Source organism: Dendrobates tinctorius, unplaced genomic scaffold (assembly GCF_039654945.1).
Source record: "Dendrobates tinctorius isolate UK_male_01 unplaced genomic scaffold, ASM3965494v1 ptg000515l, whole genome shotgun sequence".
Taxonomy (NCBI): Eukaryota; Metazoa; Chordata; class Amphibia; order Anura; family Dendrobatidae; genus Dendrobates; species Dendrobates tinctorius.
In genome coordinates, this window is record NW_027362174.1 from 593,443 (window position 1) to 612,176 (window position 18,734).

The 18,734-nt window shown below is 53.0% G+C and overlaps 2 protein-coding genes across 3 annotated transcripts in view; both read right to left on the bottom strand.

The window, feature by feature from the left end:
* Nucleotides 1-573: 573 nt before the first annotated feature.
* Nucleotides 574-4,173, bottom strand: LOC141078202 (uncharacterized). Its single transcript, XM_073565001.1, has one exon. The coding sequence runs from the start codon at nucleotides 4,171-4,173 to the stop codon at nucleotides 2,239-2,241; it is 1,935 nt and encodes a 644-aa protein (XP_073421102.1). The 3' UTR covers nucleotides 574-2,238.
* The window catches only part of PIK3R3 (phosphoinositide-3-kinase regulatory subunit 3), a 36,068-nt gene continuing 21,456 nt past the window's right edge, over nucleotides 4,123-18,734 (bottom strand). Inside the window, exons 5-12 of one of the 2 annotated variants that reach the window (XM_073565002.1) lie at nucleotides 7,999-8,179; nucleotides 7,790-7,915; nucleotides 7,051-7,193; nucleotides 6,793-6,969; nucleotides 6,609-6,683; nucleotides 6,366-6,536; nucleotides 5,183-5,377; nucleotides 4,123-5,096 (exon numbers count right to left, since the gene is read on the bottom strand). In XM_073565002.1, the coding sequence (XP_073421103.1) occupies nucleotides 5,072-5,096; nucleotides 5,183-5,377; nucleotides 6,366-6,536; nucleotides 6,609-6,683; nucleotides 6,793-6,969; nucleotides 7,051-7,193; nucleotides 7,790-7,915; nucleotides 7,999-8,179 (1,093 nt within the window). In that variant the 3' untranslated portion in view covers nucleotides 4,123-5,071. The remainder of the gene's footprint in view (nucleotides 5,097-5,182; nucleotides 5,378-6,365; nucleotides 6,537-6,608; nucleotides 6,684-6,792; nucleotides 6,970-7,050; nucleotides 7,194-7,789; nucleotides 7,916-7,998; nucleotides 8,180-18,734) is intronic. The other variant, XM_073565003.1, reaches the window with a different exon arrangement.

Consider the following 18,734-nt stretch of genomic DNA (forward strand, 5'->3'; position numbering starts at 1 on the left):
CAGTGCAGCAGGCGCTCCCAGAGGCGCACGGCATACAGTGTGTGCAGTGCAGCAGGTGCTCCCAGAGGCGTACGGCATACAGTGTGTGCAGTGCAGCAGGCGCTCCCAGAGGCGTACGGCATACAGTGTGTGCAGTGCAGCAGGCGCTCCCAGAGGCGTACAGCATACAGTGTGTGCAGTGCAGCAGGCGCTCCCAGAGGCGTACGGCATACAGTGTATGCAGTGCAGCAGGCGCTCCCAGAGGCGTACGGCATACAGTTTGTGCAGTGCAGCAGGCGCTCCCAGAGGCGCACGGCATACAGTGTGTGCAGTGCAGCAGGCGCTCCCAGAGGCGCACGGCATACAGTGTGTGCAGTGCAGCAGGTGCTCCCAGAGGCGTACGGCATACAGTGTGTGCAGTGCAGCAGGCGCTCCCAGAGGCGCACAGCATACAGTGTGTGCAGTGCAGAAGGCGCTCCCAGAGGCGTACAGCATACAGTGTGTGCAGTGCAGCAGGCGCTCCCAGAGGCGCACAGCATACAGTGTGTGCAGTGCAGCAGGCGCTCCCAGAGGCGCACAGCATAGTGTGTGCAGTGCAGCAGGCGCTCAGCATACAGTGTGTGCAGTGCAGCAGGCGCTCCCAGAGGCGTACGGCATACAGTGTGTGCAGTGCAGCAGGCGCTCCCAGAGGCGCACGGCATACAGTGTGTGCAGAGCAGCAGGCGCTCCCAGAAGCGCACAGCATAGTGTGTGCAGTGCAGCAGGCTCCAAAAGACGCATAGCATACAGTGTGTGCAGTGCAGCAGGCGCTCCCAGAGGCGCACAGCATAGTGTGCAGTGCAGCAGGCGCACAGCATACAGTGTGTGCAGTGCAGCTGGCGCTCCCAGAGGCGCACAGCAGTGTGTGCAGTGCAGCAGGCGCTCCCAGAGGCGCACAGCATAGTGTGTGCAGAGCAGCTGGCGCTCCCAGAAGCGCACAGCATACAGTGTGTGCAGTGCAGCAGGCTCCAAAAGACGCACAGCATACAGTGTGTGCAGTGCAGCAGGCGCTCCCAGAGGCGCACAGCATAGTGTGCAGTGCAGCAGGCGCACAGCATACAGTGTGTGCAGTGCAGCTGGCGCTCCCAGAGGCGCACAGCAGTGTGTGCAGTGCAGCAGGCGCTCCCAGAGGCGCACAGCATACAGTGTGTGCAGTAGGCGCTCCCAGAGGCGCACAGCATACAGTGTGTGCAGTAGGCGCTCCGAGAGGCGCACAGCATACAGTGTGTGCAGTAGGCGCTCCCAGAGGCGCACAGCATACAGTGTGTGCAGTAGGCGCTCCCAGAGGCGCACAGCATACAGTGTGTGCAGTAGGCGCTCCCAGAGGCGCACAGCATACAGTGTGTGCAGTGCAGCAATGTGGAGACACGGGGGCAGTGGGTGCAATTCTGCAGAGAACCACGAGAAGACCCCGAAGAGCACTGAACCTCTCCATGGACGGCCCTGTGGCCCTAGAAATGCTTTACGTCCCCTTGGCAGGAAGAAGAGTTTTGCAAATGTTAAGTGACCGAGAACTAAAATCTAAGACTGACGTGCAAATCAAGTCTTGTCCTATCGTCACTGGGAGAAGCGTGCGAATGGCGGCAAGGACGGAGCAGACGTTTCGTATTGCACGGATTAGTAAGACACAAGACTGAACGTGAGGCCGATAGTCGGGAGGACATGGCAAGCGACAGGCACAAGGCCGTACGAGTAATGGACCGATCAGTGACTGTACGGTGTCAGTCGTGGCCGTAGCGGCGCCATCGTCCAGCCGCCGGCTCCTCGGCTCTAGTGCATTTATGCTTAGATTCATCTTCTGCTTTTTACACATTTTTTATCACGTGCCCAATAAGTGCAAAGAATCCCCCCCAAAAACCTAGACCCCCCCATAATCACTGAGCATGGACCGCCAGCGGGAACAGAGAGCAGGCGGAGACCACGCACAACAAGGACCTCTGCTTCTAGATGGCTTCATCCACTCATCGGGTCACAAATCTTCACCCTCGTTAAAAGAATAAATAATAAATTCTGACAATACAAAAAATGATTAAAACTTAAAGCGTCACATAGACGGCAAAATCGGATATCAAATCTGGAAAGTTCCCCGATAAATCAGTGAAGACCCTTGCTGGAGCCGCTACCAGCCGTCATTACAGGGGTGGAGCCGCTACCAGCCGTCATTACAGGGGTGGAGCCGCTACCAGCCGTCATTACAGGGGTGGAGCCGCTACCAGCCCCCTACGCAGCCGTCATTACAGGGGTGGAGCCGCTACCAGCTCCCTGCCCAGCCATCATTACAGGGGTGGAGCCGCTACCAGCCCCCTGCGCAGCCATCATTACAAGGGTGGAGCCGCTACCAGCCGTCATTACAGCGGTGGAGCCGCTACCAGCCCCCTGCGCAGCCGTCATTACAGGGGTGGAGCCGCTACCAGCTCCCTGCGCAGCCGTCATTACAGGGGTGGAGCCGCTACCAGCCGTCATTACAGCGGTGGAGCCGCTACCAGCCCCCTGCGCAGCCGTCATTACAGGGGTGGAGCCGCTACCAGCTCCCTGCCCAGCCATCATTACAGGGGTGGAGCCGCTACCAGCCCCCTGCGCAGCCGTCATTACAGGGGTGGAGCCGCTACCAGCTCCCTGCCCAGCCATCATTACAGGGGTGGAGCCGCTACCAGCCCCCTGCGCAGCCGTCATTACAGGGGTGGAGCCGCTACCAGCTCCCTGCCCAGCCATCATTACAGGGGTGGAGCCGCTACCAGCCCCCTGCCCAGCCATCATTACAGGGGTGGAGCCGCTACCAGCTCCCTGCCCAGCCATCATTACAGGGGTGGAGCCGCTACCAGCCCCCTGCGCAGCCGTCATTACAGCGGTGGAGCCGCTACCAGCCCCCTGCCCAGCCATCATTACAGGGGTGGAGCCGCTACCAGCTCCCTGCCCAGCCATCATTACAGGGGTGGAGCCGCTACCAGCCCCCTGCGCAGCCGTCATTACAGGGGTGGAGCCGCTACCAGCCCCCTGCGCAACCGTCATTACAGGGGTGGAGCCGCTACCAGCCCCCTGCCCAGCCGTCATTACAGGGGTGGAGCCGCTACCAGCCCCCTGCGCAGCCGTCATTACAGGGGTGGAGCCGCTACCAGCCCCCTGCGCAGCCGTCATTACAGCGGTGGAGCCGCTACCAGCCCCCTGCCCAGCCGTCATTACAGGGGTGGAGCCGCTACCAGCCCCCTGCCCAGCCGTCATTACAGGGGTGGAGCCGCTACCAGCCCCCTGCGCAGCAGTCATTACAGGGGTGGAGCCTCTACCAGCCCCCTGCACAGCCGTCATTACAGGGGTGGAGCCGCTACCAGCCCCCTGCGCAGCAGTCATTACAGGGGTGGAGCCGCTACCAGCCCCCTGCGCAGCAGTCATTACAGGGGTGGAGCCTCTACCAGCCCCCTGCGCAGCAGTCATTACAGGGGTGGAGCCGCTACCAGCCCCCTGCGCAGCAGTCATTACAGGGGTGGAGCCTCTACCAGCCCCCTGCCCAGCCGTCATTACAGGGGTGGAGCCGCTACCAGCCCCCTGCGCAGCAGTCATTACAGGGGTGGAGCCTCTACCAGCCCCCTGCGCAGCAGTCATTACAGGGGTGGAGCCGCTACCAGCCCCCTGCGCAGCAGTCATTACAGGGGTGGAGCCGCTACCAGCCCCCTGCGCAGCCGTCATTACAGGGGTGGAGCCGCTACCAGCCCCCTGCGCAGCCGTCATTACAGGGATGGAGCCGCTACCAGCCCCCTGCACAGCCGTCATTACAGGGGTGGAGCCGCTACCAGCCCCCTGCGCAGCCGTCATTACAGGGGTAGAGCCGCTACCAGCCCCCTGCGCAGCAGTCATTACAGGGGTGGATCCGCTACCAGCCCCCTGCGCAGCCGTCATTACAGGGGTAGAGCCGCTACCAGCCCCCTGCGCAGCCATCATTACAGGGGTAGAGCCGCTACCAGCCCCCTGCGCAGCCGTCATTACAGGGGTGGAGCCGCTACCAGCCCCCTGCGCAGCTGTCATTACAGGGGTAGAGCCGCTACCAGCCCCCTGCGCAGCCGTCATTACAGGGGTAGAGCCGCTACCAGCCCCCTGCGCAGCCGTCATTACAGGGGTAGAGCCGCTACCAGCCCCCTGCGCAGCTGTCATTACAGGGGCCATGGCAGCCGGCCTTGTGCTCTCCTCCCACAATATCTACGGGTCAGTGATGTCCTCATATTGACAGTAATGGCAGCAATCAGAGGTCTCCTCACATAGCGGCTGCAGTGACAGGACAGAATCTAGAGGAGCCTTCAGAAGACGGTGGTCTGACGCCCACATTACTCGCCCGCTGCCGGAGGAGGAATGATGTGGCATCACCAGCCATCTAGAAGCTTTGACCTGAACATATAAAACCACAAGCGGCTTCTCCGTGAAGAAGATTCGAGCATCAGCTCCGGATCACGTCCAGTCCAAAGTGAAGGCGTCATTGTAACAAACTCCGCAAAAAAAACCCAAAAAAATGTTCCCGCGGGGTCCTCACGTCATGTGCTAGGCGGCCGCCACAGCAGCACACCATATAGGACATAAACCAGAGTGACGGGGTCGTGCTCGTCACACCTTTCTCTTTTTTTTTTCTTCAAGTTTTGGTGTAGAAAACTGTGCAGGCGCGGCGCGGCTTCTACCTTAGTCCCCGCTTCGCGCGGTTTCTACCTTAGTGTTCGGTCCAGCAAAGAACAAAGTCTTGGTGGCTGAATTTGGTCAAATGATCGACGTCTCCACACATGAAGAGTTCGTGCCATGGAAGCCAAAACTTTGCTAAGTGTTGGACAAAGAACGCGACTTTCTAAGTTTATGACTCCATACAGGAATAATTGAATCTGGAGAATCCTTTGGTCTTCCCCAAACCTCGCGCCCCTTCCAATAGTGAGCTGGAGCAGATATTCAGTGGTTGGAGGTGACCTGCGTCACCCCAAGATGTCAGAAACCACAGAATCTGCTGCCTGTCCTTTGGTCTCACAGCGGGAGCCCTTGAATCTGCGCTGTCTTCTCGCACCGAGCGTCACTCTTCATTTCACATTCACATCTTGTGCAAAACAAGCAGTCTAAGTAGAAAGAATGCCCTCGTAATTCTGGTAAAAACTGTAGAAAAGGTCCAGAGCAGCCGGCACGCGCCTCCCGCAGGCCTTACCTGCACAGCGGAGACAGATGTGCGTAGACGGGGTGGGCCAGCCGCACGTTCAGGGCATCGTTGTGTTGGATGAGGGATGTGTGCTGGTAATGAAGCACCAAGTCCTTCAGCGTGCTGTACAGATTGTAGGGCTCTGCAAAGCCGAAGCCCCGAGACGTGCCGTAGATAACGCAATGCTTCACGCCGCCATCCACCCTAGATGTGCAAGACACAACAATTAGACTGGCCGGCGGCAGCGGCACAACCGCCATCTCACTGCTGACAGACGCACGCAGCACAATCTACACACACTAGTGAGCACAGCTCCGAAGGCGCTGTGGTCTCTCTGGATGTAGAATACAATGCATGCACGGACGGACCCCATGTGCCCGCCATATCTGCAGACCAGACAGCCCCGCAGCCATTTAACCCCTTCATGACATGGCAACTTCACGAGAGCCATAACGTCTCTATTTCCCGTCCATAGGGCCGTACGAGGCTTGCTTTTTGGGGGATGAGTTGGACTTTTGAATGACACCATTCATTCTACCACAGTGTCCTGAAAAATGGGAAAAAATCCAAGTGCAGAATTCCACAACTGCTGTTTGGGATTTTTACTTACCGCGTTCACCATACGGTGAAACTAACCTGGCAGCCGGAGTCCCCAGATAAGTGCGGCCACCACACAGACACCAAGCAGGTGTCGCTTATTTTTTATCCAAAGCGGTTGTCCACTACGTTTTCATTTTTGACCGATGCTAAGGATAGGCGATCAATGTCTGGTCGGTCAGGGTCTGACACCCGGCACCCCGCCAATCAGCTGGTGTCGGTGGCCGCCATCTGCAACTGCTCGATTGCGGAGCTGCTCCGTCTTCTGGTAGTGGCCGGGTAACTGCACATCCACACCCCCTATTCAAATGAATGTGCAGTACCGGCCGCGGCCACCAGAAGACGGAGCAGCTCCGCAATCGATCGCTGATCTGTGGGGGTGCCGGACCCTTACCGATCACACATTGATCACCTATCCTTACCATTAAATGTGATCCCGTGCAGGAAAGAAGCGGCTCGCATTAAAGGTACGTAAAGATACGTGATATGTTATGAAGGGGTTGAAGGGCCAGCTGTGATGGCCCACGCGTATGCTGACACTGAGGCGCACTCACACCACAGAGCAGCGCGTATGCTGAAGCTGAGGCACACTCACACCACAGAGCAGGCGTAACAACCCTTCTTGCTGCTCTCCCGGACCAGAAAGGCGCCATCCGGCTTTCCTTGGAGTAGTCCTTCAGCTTGGATCCGGTTTACATCCCCGACAAACCAAGTCTTCTCATCATAGTGGGGCAGATAGTTGTCCTCCTCGCACAGGAAATATGGGCTGTTGAGGGAGAAGAAGGTTAAGGGCATGAATACATATGCACTGGCCCCTGCACGGACACTGACTACTCACACATCAGGATTCTCGCTCTTGATTCCCAGCCATTCATTGATGCGCTTCTGCCGCACTCCTTTATGATTGAGCCATCTGACGGGAAAGAGAAATCGTCACTGCGGGCGAGTCACCCTACAAAAGGCGGATTTACAGAACGAGGGAGGGAAGGATACACTGGCAATCATCGGGAGGCGCCACCTACACCAGGTGCTGGTCCCGGACCTTGCGTAGCTGCAGCAGGTCAGGTCTGATGCTGCTCATCTTCCGGTCTATTTCCCGGGTGTCCAGCGCTTGCTTCTTCAGATCTTGCTCCAGTCGCACTTTGCTCTCATGAATTTCCCCCAATCGAGACTTCAATTTTTCATAACTGATCATTATCCTAGAAGAGAAGACATCAGGACCTGGCAGCGATCACCGGCAGTGAGTGACGGCGGCGGTGAGGTGGAGGCTGCGCGCTTACCGCTTGCTCTCTTTATCGCTCCCCTCGTGGTGGAAGCTCTCCGTGACCTCCTTACTGTATCGCTCCTGGGAATGGCACTGCTCCTCGAAGATCCTGATGGTCTCACTGAAGGCGTCAATGGCCGTCCGCTTCATCTGAATCTCCTGTAATACACAGCGGAGGCGTCTACTCACCCCCAGCGAGCGCAACCGCACCCAAGCCTCCTGCCCCAGGAAACGATGTCGGCCGGGGGGCAGCCAAAATCCCCCCAACACTGTAGAGAGGCCACTTCCTAATACAGGGGAAGGGGCCTGAGAAAGAGGACGCTCCCTAACATGAAGGGGGTGCTCCAATATAGGAAGGGGGGCGATCCCTAATATAAGGTGGTGTAGAGGGGTGGGGGTCACTCCCTCTTATAGGGGGGCACTCCCTGACATACGGTGGTGTAGAGGGATGGGGGCCGCTCCCTCTAATAGGGGGGCACTCCCTGATATAAGGTGGTGTAGAGGGGTGGGGGTCACTCCCTCATATAGGGGGACAGCCGTTACGTGGAATATCCATTCTGGATATAAGGAGGGGGACAGCCACGATACTGCAGCAGATTCTCCGATAGAAGCATTAGACGGCCACCATGTGGGAGAGGTTACCGCCCTACAGCACGGGCAGAGCTGGTAGCGACTACCCTGGACAGCAGTCGGAGGTGGCCATTACACTGTGATGTTGGAGAGACCGCTCCTATTTCTGAGAGGTGGCCACTGACCTGAGACATCTTCGTGTACTCCTCATACAGGCCGTCGTACTCCTTACTCTTGTCCTGAAACTGGCCATGATAGTCCTGGAGCTTCATGCCCACAGCGTCGACGCTATCCTCCTTCACAAGCTGCTCCTGTGCAGAACAGAAAGCCATAGTACATGGGCCTTGGGGGGTTACAGCGGCCGGGCCATCATGGGGTGCCAGGAGTAGCTCACCTCCTGGAGGTGCGACACGGGATACAGCAGCTTCACGTCCAGCTTTGGGTTGTACTGGGCCAGAGACTCGTGCCGGTAATGGCTGATCAGTTCCACCACAGATGTGAACGTCAGCGGATCGGAGAAGCCGTATTTCCCGTCTCGGTGGTAAATCTTTATCAGTTTGTTGTTTCCGCCCTTCCTATAATCAGGCAAAGAAGGAGAAAGTGAAAATGTGGATGGGATCACCTAATCCTAATGAACAGCCCTGTGACTGACCCGCCCAGTAGAGGGGACCTCACTACCCATGAGACGGCATCCAAATCGCACCCTGCGGAGATGACCTCACTACCCATGAGACGGCGTCCATAGCTCGCCCTGCGGAGATGACCTCACTACCCATGAGACGGCGTCCATAGCTCGCCCTGTGGAGATGACCTCACTACCCATGAGACGGCGTCCATATCGCACCCTGCGGAGATGACCTCACTACCCATGAGACGGCGTCCATAGCTCGCCCTGCGGAGATGACCTCTGTTGTGAGTTCATTTTCTGGTCTACCAGTTGTGAGTTCTCCTTCCAGGCTCCCTCTGGTGGTAACAGGAGGTAGTGAGGCTGATTTAATCAGTAGAGATCTGCCACCTGATAATGAGGATGACGATTGGACCTCAGGAATCTCAGATTGGATTTAAGACAGCCGACGCCCTACTCTGGTGCTGGTGATTCCTTCTGTTTGTCAGGTCTTGGTTCTCAGCTCTGTTCCAGTCAGCTCAAGCTAAGTTTCTCTGCTAATGTTCACACTTGATTTTGTAGTTCTATTCAGCTTTTTGTGTGGTCAGCCAGCCCCTGCTGGGGACTGTGCTGAATTTCCACTCTTATTTATCTGTATTTGCCAATTTGCTTTTTGTCCCTTATTAGATTGGCCTCTTTTTGCTCTGTCTCAGAATATTTCAGAGTTCTGATATAGTAGAAGTCTAGTGACTTCAGGGTTAATTTTGTTATCAGAAGTGTTGGACATTATTTTTGTAGGGTTTTGGGCAGATTGCAGACAGTGTCTTTCCTTTCCTCTTCTTTCTAGTTAGTTTGGGCCCCATCGTTTGCTCAGCCTATTTTCCTGCCTGTGTTTGTGCCTTCATCTTGTTTCACCGTCAATACATGTGTCGGGGCTATCTATTCCTTTGGGGTCTGCTCTGGGGCAGTTAGTTTTCCCCTTTTCTTGCTTCAGGCTTGTGTAGTTCTCCGGCTGTGACGAAGCCTCTAGATTCATCATAGTTGTGTCGTTAGGATCAGGGATCTGCAGTCTGCATAGTTACCAACCTCTCTGGTTTTCTGTGACTTAGCTTGTTTTGCTTTTTTCTCCTCGGTGACCCATTCATAGCAGAATCACCAGCCATACCGCAGATTCTAGGGTACTCAAAAGCAGGAAAAAGTTGTTAAAAAAAAAAGGGTCAGAATTTTTTTTTATATATATATATTTTTTCCTCTTTTTCTCTGGGGCCGTAGGAGGATTTTTTTTCCCTAATGGAGATTAAGCAATTGTCTGACCGTGTGGAGCAGCTGGCTGCTGAAGTGCGGGGAATTTCCACCTACCTCATTCAGTCACATGCTGCTTAACCTAAGATCCCCACTCCTGATGTGTTTCTCTGGGGATCGGTCTAAATTTCTGAATTTTAAGAATAATTGTAAGTTATTTCTTGCCTTGAAGCCTAACTCATCGGGGAGCTCTGTGCAGCAGGTTAAAATTGTCATCTCCTTGCTGCGCGGCGATCCCCAGGATTGGGTGTTTTCTCTGACACCTGAAAATCCTATTCGGACTAATGTGAATGCATTTTTTCAAGCCTTGGGTTTGTTGTATGATGAACCTAATGCTGTTGATCAAGCTGAGAGAACCCTGTTGGCATTAAACCAGGGTCAGGATTCTGCAGAGTTACACTGTCAAAAATTCCGAAAGTGGGCGGTCCTTACTACATGGAATGATAGTGCATTGGCGGCTCTCTTTCGGAAAGGTTTATCAGAGACCGTAAAAGATGTTATGGTGGGATTTCCTGCTCCCTCTGGTCTGAATGGCTCTATGTCATTAGCCATTCAAGTTGATCGGCGTTTACGTGAACGTAAAACTACACGGGAGGCGCTGCCACCTTTTGAACAAACGTCTGAACCTATGCAATGTGATGGGGTTTTGTCTAGGGCGCAACGTCAAGAGTTTAGAAGGCGTAATAAGCTGTGTTTTTTCTGTGGAGACGCCTCTCATACTATTTCTGTCTGCCCTAAACGAGAGAAACGTTTTGCACACACATTTGCTGTGGGCAGTATACAACCTAAGTTCCTTTTGGCAATTACTCTGATCTGCTCCTTATCCACATTTTCCACTAAGGCTTTTGTGGATTCAGGAGCAGCTCTGAATCTGATGGACTTGGATTTTGCTAAACGTTGTGGTTTTTCCATGACGCCTCTGCGGACGCCTATTCCTTTGAGGGGTATTGATGCTACTCCTTTGGCGGAGAATAAACCTCAGTTTTGGACCCAGGTGATAATGCGAGTTGCCCCAGACCACCAAGAAAATTGTAAATTTTCGGTGCTGCATAATTTGCATGATACTATTGTTCTGGGTTTTCCTTGGTTGCAAACTCATAATCCAGTTTTGGATTGGAAATCTGGGTCTGTGGTGAGTTGGGGTTGTCAGGGTGTTCTTAGGGACGCTCCTGTTTTCTCCACCTCTCCTCAGTCTCATGATATTCCTGATTATCTGGCCGATTTTTCTGATGTATTTAGTGAGAGCAAGTCTGTGTCTTTGCCTCTTCATAGGAGTTATGACTGTGCAATTGAGTTGATGCCTGGGTGTAAATTTCCCAAGGGTCGGCTTTATCAACTTATCAGTACCCGAACATGATGCTATGTGATCCTATATTAAGGAGTCATTGGAGAAGGGTCATATTAGACCATCCTCGTCACCTTTAGGTGCTGGGTTTTTTTTTGTGGCCAAGAAAGATGGTTCATTAAGACCGTGTATTGATTATCGTTCCCTTAACAAGATGACGGTTAAATATCAGTACCCGTTACCTCTGATGTCTGATTTATACACTCCAGAGTTAAGAGTGCCTGCTGGTTTACTAAGCTTGACCTCAGGGGGCGTATAATCTTATTCGCATCAAGCACGGTGATGAATGGAAGACGGCGTTTAATACTCCGGAGGGACATTTTGAGTACCTGGTGATGCCTTTTGGGCTCCTCTAATGCCCCTTCTGTCTTTCAGTCCTTTATGAATGATATTTTCCGTGACTTTGTGGATAAGTTTTTGATCATCTATCTGGATGATATTTTGATCTTTTCTAGTGATTGGGATTCTCATGTGGAACACGTCCGGACTGTGTTCCAGATTTTGAGGGAGAATTCCCTGTTTGTTAAGGGATCGAAATGCCTCTTTGGTGTACAGAGGATTTCATTTTTGGGATTTATCTTGTCTCCATTGACTATTGAAATGGACCCGGCCAAGGTACAGGCCATTTATGATTGGGTTCAGCCTACTTCTTTGAAGGCCCTCCAGAAGTTTTTGGGTTTTGCTAATTTCTATCGTAAATTTATAGGTAATTTTTCTGGTATTGTCAAACCACTGACTGATCTGACCAAGAAGGGCGCTGATGTGCTGAATTGGTCTCCTGAGGCTGTCTCAGCATTTCAGGAGCTTAAGCGGAGATTTACTTCAGCTCCAGTTTTACGGCAACCTGATGTCTCACTTCCATTTCAGGTGGAGGTAGATGCTTCTGAGATTGGTGCAGGAGCTGTTTTGTCCCAAAAAGACCCTGTGACTTCTAAGATGAATCCCTGTGCCTTCTTTTCTCAAAAGTTCTCCCCATCTGAACGCAACTATGACGTGGGGAATCGGGAATTGTTGGCCATGAAATGGGCATTTGAGGATTGGAGACATTGGTTGGAGGGAGCTAGACATCAAGTTGTGGTCCTCACCGATCACAAGAATTTGATTTATCTGGAGTCGGCCAAACGCTTGAATCCTAGACAGGCTAGATGGACCTTGTTTTTCACGCGTTTTAATGTTGTGGTCTCTTTTCTTCCGGGCACTAAGAATGTTAAGGCAGACGCCCTTTCTAGGAGTTTCTTTGCCGATTCTCTTAATGTGACCGAGCCTACTACCATCCTAGGTGAGGGGGTAGTTCTTTCTGCCATTTCGCCCGATTTGAGACGCGCCCTGGAGGAATTTCAGGAGGATATACCTGAGCATTGCCCTATAGGAAAATTGTATGTTCCTGATCAGTGGAAAAAGAGTGATGTCTGAAAATTTTGTACAGTCCTGTGGGACTTGTTCTCGGTCTAAACCCTGTTCTCGTGGGTTGCTGATGCCCCTGCCGGGCCCAAGAGGCCATGGACCCATATCTCAATGGAATTTATTTCTGATCTTCCTGTCTCTCAGAGAATGACTGTTATCTGGGTGATTTGTGATAGATTTTCGAAGATGGTCCATCTTGTACCACTCCCAAAGTTGCCATCTTCCGCTGAGTTGGTACCCTTGTTTTTACAACACGTGGTTCGGTTACATGGGATTCCTGAGAACATTGTGTCCGACAGAGGAGTTCAGTTTGTTTCCAGATTCTGGAAAGCCTTTTGTTCCAGTCTGGGAATTCAGTTATCCTTCTCCTCCGCGTTTCATCCCCAGACCAATGGACAGACTGAGAGAGCAAACCAGACCTTAGAGTCTTATTTAAGATGTTTTATATCTCCTGATCAGGATGATTGGGTCTCATTTTTGCCCTTGGCCGAATTCGCGCTGAACAATAGAGCTAGTTCTGCCACTTTGATGTCACCCTTTTTCTGTAATTTTGGGTTTCATCCTCGATTCTCTTCAGGGCAAGTGGAATCTTCGTCCTGCCCAGGTGTGGACACTGTGGTTGAGAGAATGCAGAAGATATGGGACCAAGTGGTGGATAAGTTGTCAACTCTCTCAGGAAAAGGCCCAGCGATTTTCCAACCGGCATAGGACCATTGGTCTCCGGTTTAGAGTGGGTGATATGGTTTGGTTGTCTTCTAGGAATATTCCTATGAAGGTTGCATCTCCAAAATTTAAACCAAGATTTATTGGACCTTATAAGATTTTGGAGATTCTTAATCCTGTTTCTTTTCGATTGGCTCTTCCAGTTACGTTCAAGATCCATAACGTATTTCACAAATCTCTGTTGAAGAGGTTTGTTGAGCCAGTGGTTCCTATGGCAGCACCTCCTGACCCTGTGTTGGTTGAAGGCAATGTGGAATATGAGGTAGAGAAAATATTGGATTCTCGTTTGGTTAGACGGAGACTCCAATATTTGGTCAAATGGAAGGGTTATGGCCAGGAGGATAATTCTTGGGTCTCTGCCTCTGATATTCATGCCAATAGATTGGTTCGTGCTTTTCACCGGGCCCTTCCTGATCGGCTTGGTGACGTGGATGACGGTTCAGTGACCCCTCCTCAAGGGGGGGTACTGTTGTGAGTTCATTTTCTGGTCTACCAGTTGTGAGTTCTCCTTCCAGGCTCCCTCTGGTGGTAACAGGAGGTAGTGAGGCTGATTTAATCAGTAGAGATCTGCCACCTGATAATGAGGATGAAGATTGGACCTCAGGAATCTCAGATTGGATTTAAGACAGCCGACGCCCTACTCTGGTGCAGGTGATTCCTTCTGCTTGTCAGGTCTTGGTTCTCAGCTCTGTTCCAGTCAGCTCAAGCTAAGTTTCTCTGCTAATGTTCACACTTGATTTTGTAGTTCTATTCAGTTTTTTGTGTGGTCAACTGTATTTGCCAATTTGCTTTTTGTCCCTTACTAGATTGGCCTCTTTTTGCTCTGTCTCAGAATATTTCAGAGTGCTGATATAGTGGGAGAAGTCTAGTTACTTCAGGGTTAATTTTGTTATCAGAAGTGTTGGACATCATTTTGTAGGGTTTTGGGCAGATTGCAGACAGTGTCTTTCCTTTTCTTTCTAGTTAGTTTGGGCCCCATCGTTTGCTCAGCCTATTTTCCTGCCTGTGTTTGTGTTTTCATCTTGTTTCACCGTCAATACATGTGTGGGGGCTGTCTATTCCTTTGGGGTCTGCTCTGGGGCAGTTAGTTTTCCTTTTTCTTGCTTCAGGCTTATTTAGTCCTCCGGCCGTGACAAGGCGTCTAGGTTCATCGTAGGTACGCTCCACGGCTGCTGCTAGTTGTGTGGTTAGGATCAGGGATCTGCAATCTGCATAGTTACCAACCTCTCTGGTTTTTCTGGGCTTAGCATGTTTAGGTTTTTTCCTCCTCGGTGACCCATTCATAAGAGACCTCACTACCCATGAGACGGCGTCCATAGCTCGCTCTGTGGAGATTACCTCACTACCCATGAGACGGCGTCCATAGCTCGCCCTGCAGAGATGACCTCACTACCCATGAGACGGCGTTCATAGCTCGCCCTGCAGAGATGACCTCACTACCCATCAGATAGCGTCCAGAGCTCGCCCTGTGGAGATGACCTCATTACCCATGAGACGGCGTCCATAGCTCGCCCTGCGGAGATGACCTCACTACCCATGAGACAGTGTCAATATCGCACCCTGCGGAGATGCCCTCACTACCCATGAGACAGCGTCCATTGCTCGCCCTGCGGAGGTGACCTCACTACCTATGAAACAGTGTCCATAGCTCGCCCTGCGGAGGTGACCTCACTACCCATGAAACAATGTCCATAGCTCGCCCTGCGGAGATGACCTCACTACCCATGAGACTGTGTCCATAGCTCGCCCTGCGGAGATGACCTCACTACCCATGAGATGGCGTCCATAGCTCGCCCTGCGGAGATGACCTCACTACCCATGAGACAGCGTCCATAGCTCGCCCTGTGGAGATGACCTCACTGCCCATGAGACGGCGTCCATATTGCACCCTGCGGAGATGACCTCACTACCCATGAGATGGCATCCATATTGCACCCTGCGGAGATGACCTCACTACCCATGAGACAGCGTCCATAGCTCGCCCTGCAGAGATGACCTCACTACCCATGAGACGGCGTTCATAGCTCGCCCTGCGGAGATGACCTCACTACCCATCAGATAGCGTCCAGAGCTCGCCCTGTGGAGATGACCTCATTACCCATGAGACGGCGTCCATAGCTCGCCCTGCGGAGATGACCTCACTACCCATGAGACAGTGTCAATATCGCACCCTGCGGAGATGCCCTCACTACCCATGAGACAGCGTCCATTGCTCGCCCTGCGGAGGTGACCTCACTACCTATGAAACAGTGTCCATAGCTCGCCCTGCGGAGGTGACCTCACTACCCATGAAACAGTGTCCATAGCTCGCCCTGCGGAGATGACCTCACTACCCATGAGACTGTGTCCATAGCTCGCCCTGCGGAGATGACCTCACTACCCATGAGATGGCGTCCATAGCTCGCCCTGCGGAGATGACCTCACTACCCATGAGACAGCGTCCATAGCTCGCCCTGTGGAGATGACCTCACTGCCCATGAGACGGCGTCCATATTGCACCCTGCGGAGATGACCTCACTACCCATGAGATGGCGTCCATATTGCACCCTGCGGAGATGACCTCACTACCCATGAGACAGCGTCCATAGCTCGCCCTGCGGAGATGATCTCACTTCTCATGAGACGGCGTCCATAGCCCGCCAGGCAGAGATGACTTCACTACCCATGAGATGGCGTCCATAGCTCGCCCTGCGGAGATGACCTCACTACCCATGAGACAGCGTCCATAGCTCGCCCTGTGGAGATGACCTCACTGCCCATGAGACGGCGTCCATATTGCACCCTGCGGAGATGACCTCACTACCCATGAGATGGCGTCCATATTGCACCCTGCGGAGATGACCTCACTACCCATGAGACAGCGTCCATAGCTCGCCCTGCGGAGATGATCTCACTTCTCATGAGACGGCGTCCATAGCCCGCCAGGCAGAGATGACTTCACTACCCATGAGATTGCGTCCATAGCTCGCCCTGCGGAGATGACCTCACTACCTATGAGACGGCATCCATATCGTGCCCTGCGGAGATGACCTCACTACGTATGAGAAGGCGTCCATATCGTGCCCTGCGGAGATGACCTCACTACGTATGAGAAGGCGTCCATATCGTGCCCTGTGGAGATGAACTCACTACCTATGAGAAGGCGTCCATATCGTGCCCTGCGGAGATGACCTCACTACCTATGAGACGGCATCCATATCGTGCCCTGCGGAGATGACCTCACTACGTATGAGAAGGCGTCCATATCGTGCCCTGCGGAGATGACCTCACTACCTATGAGAAGGCGTCCATATCGTGCCCTGCGGAGATGACCTCACTACCTATGAGAAGGCGTCCATATCGTGCCCTGTGGAGATGACCTCACTACCTATGAGAAGGCGTCCATATCGTGCCTGCGGAGATTACCTCACTACCTATGAGAAGGCGTCCATATCGTGCCCTGCGGAGATGACCTCACTACCTATGAGACGGCATCCATATCGTGCCCTGCAGAGATGACCTCACTACCTATGAGAAGGCGTCCATATCGTGCCCTGCGGAGGTGACCTCACTACCTATGAGAAGGCGTCCATATCGTGCCTGCGGAGATGACCTCACTACCTATGAGAAGGCGTCCATATCGTGCCCTGCGGAGATGACCTCACTACCCATGAGACGGCGCCAACAGCTCGTCCAGCGGAGTTGACCATATTACCCAGGAGACGGTGTCCATAGCTTCCATTTGCATCCCTCATATCCTCACTGTCTCACAACCCTAAACAGCTTTTCAACACTTTCAATTCTCTACTCCATACCCCAGCACCTCCTCCCTCTCCTCTCATTTCTGCTGATGACTTTGCCTCCTTCTTTAAGCAGAAGATCGATACGATCAGTGAAAGCTTTGGACCGCAGCCCCCAATGCCCCTCTTAGCCGCTCAGCCCTGTTCTTCCAAAGCCAGCTTCTACACCATGACAGAAGATCAGCTCTCCACCCTCCTGTCAAGATCACACCTCACCACTTGCACGCTTGACCCGCTCCCATCCCACCTCATCCCTAACTTTGCCACAGTCTTCATCCCAACTCTAACACACCTCTTCAACCTTTCACTTACAAATGGTGTCTTTCCCTCATCCTTCAAACATGCTTCAATCACACCCATCCTCAAAAAGCCCTCCCTCAACCCATCCTCTGTGTCTAACTATCGCCCGATATCTCTTCTCCCTTACGCCTCAAAACTACTGGAACAGCATGAATATCTTGAACTGTCCTCCCACCTCTCCTCCTGTTCCCTCTTTGACCGGTTACAATCTGGCTTCCGGCCGCATCACTCAACTGAAACTGCCCTAACTAAAGTCACTAACGACCTACTTACCGCCAAGAGCAAGCGACACTACTCTGTCCTCCTTCTCCTGGACCTGTCTTCTGCCTTCGACACCGTGGACCATTCCCTCCTGCTACAGATTCTCTCATCTCTTGGCATCACAGACTTGGCCCTATCCTGGATCTCATCATACCTAGCAGACCGAACATTTAGTGTCTCCCTCTCACACATCACCTCCTCACCTCGTCTCCTGTCTGTCGGTGTTCCTCAAGACTCAGTCCTAGGACCCCTACTCTTCTCCATCTACACCTTCGGCCTGGGACAGCTCATAGAATCCCAGGGCTTGCAGTACCACCTCTACGCCGATGACACGCAGATCTACCTATCTGGACCCAACCTCGCCTCCTTACTGACTGAAATCCCACAATGTCTGTCTGCTATCTCAGCCTTCTTTTCTGCTCGCTTTCTCAAACTGAACATGGACAAAACAGAATTCATCATCTTTCCCCCATCTCACTCTACCCCTCCACCAGACCTATCCATCAATGGCTGCTCGCTTTCCCCAGTCCCGCATGCTCGGTGCCTCGGGGTGATCCTCGACTCTGCCCTCTCTTTCAAACCACATATCCAAGCCCTCGCCTCCTTCTATCGCCTCAAACTCAAAAATATTTCACGGATCCGCGCATTCCTCAACCATGAAACCACAAAAACACTAGTGCACGCCCTTATCTCCCGCCTCAACTACTGCAACTTGCTACTCTCTGGCCTCCCCGCAACACATCAGACTCTCACCATCAACGGAAACCTTCAAGAAGAACCTGAAGACCCACCTGTTCCAACAAGCCTACAGCCTGCAATGATCCACAGTCTACTGAACCACCGCACGACATGCTCTACCCTCTCCTAGTGCATCCTCATCCATCCCTGTAGACTGTGAGCCCTCGCAGGCAGGGTCCTCTCTCCTTCTGTACTTTTGTGTCCCTTGTCTTGCACGTTTATTGTACTTGTCTATATTTCCCCTTTCCACATGTAAAGCGCCATGGAATAAATGGCGCTATATAAATGTATAATAATAATAATAGCTGGCCCCGCAGAGGTAACGTCACTATCTAGGAGACGGTGTCAACAGCGCGCCCAGCGAAGGTGACCTCACTACCCACGAGACGGCATCCCTAGCTCGCCCAGCAGAGGTGACCTCACTACCCAGGAGACAGCATCCATAGCTTGATCTGCAGAGGTGACCTCGCTACCCAGGAGACAGTGTCCATACCTCGCACCGCAGAGGAGACCTCGCTAACCATGAGACGGCACCCACAGCTCGTCCAGCGGAGGTGACCTTATTACCCAGGAGACGGCGTCCATAGCTTGCCCTGCAGAGGTGACCTCACTACCCAGGAGTCGGCATCCATAGCTCACCCAGCAGAGGTGACCACACTACACAGGAGATGGTG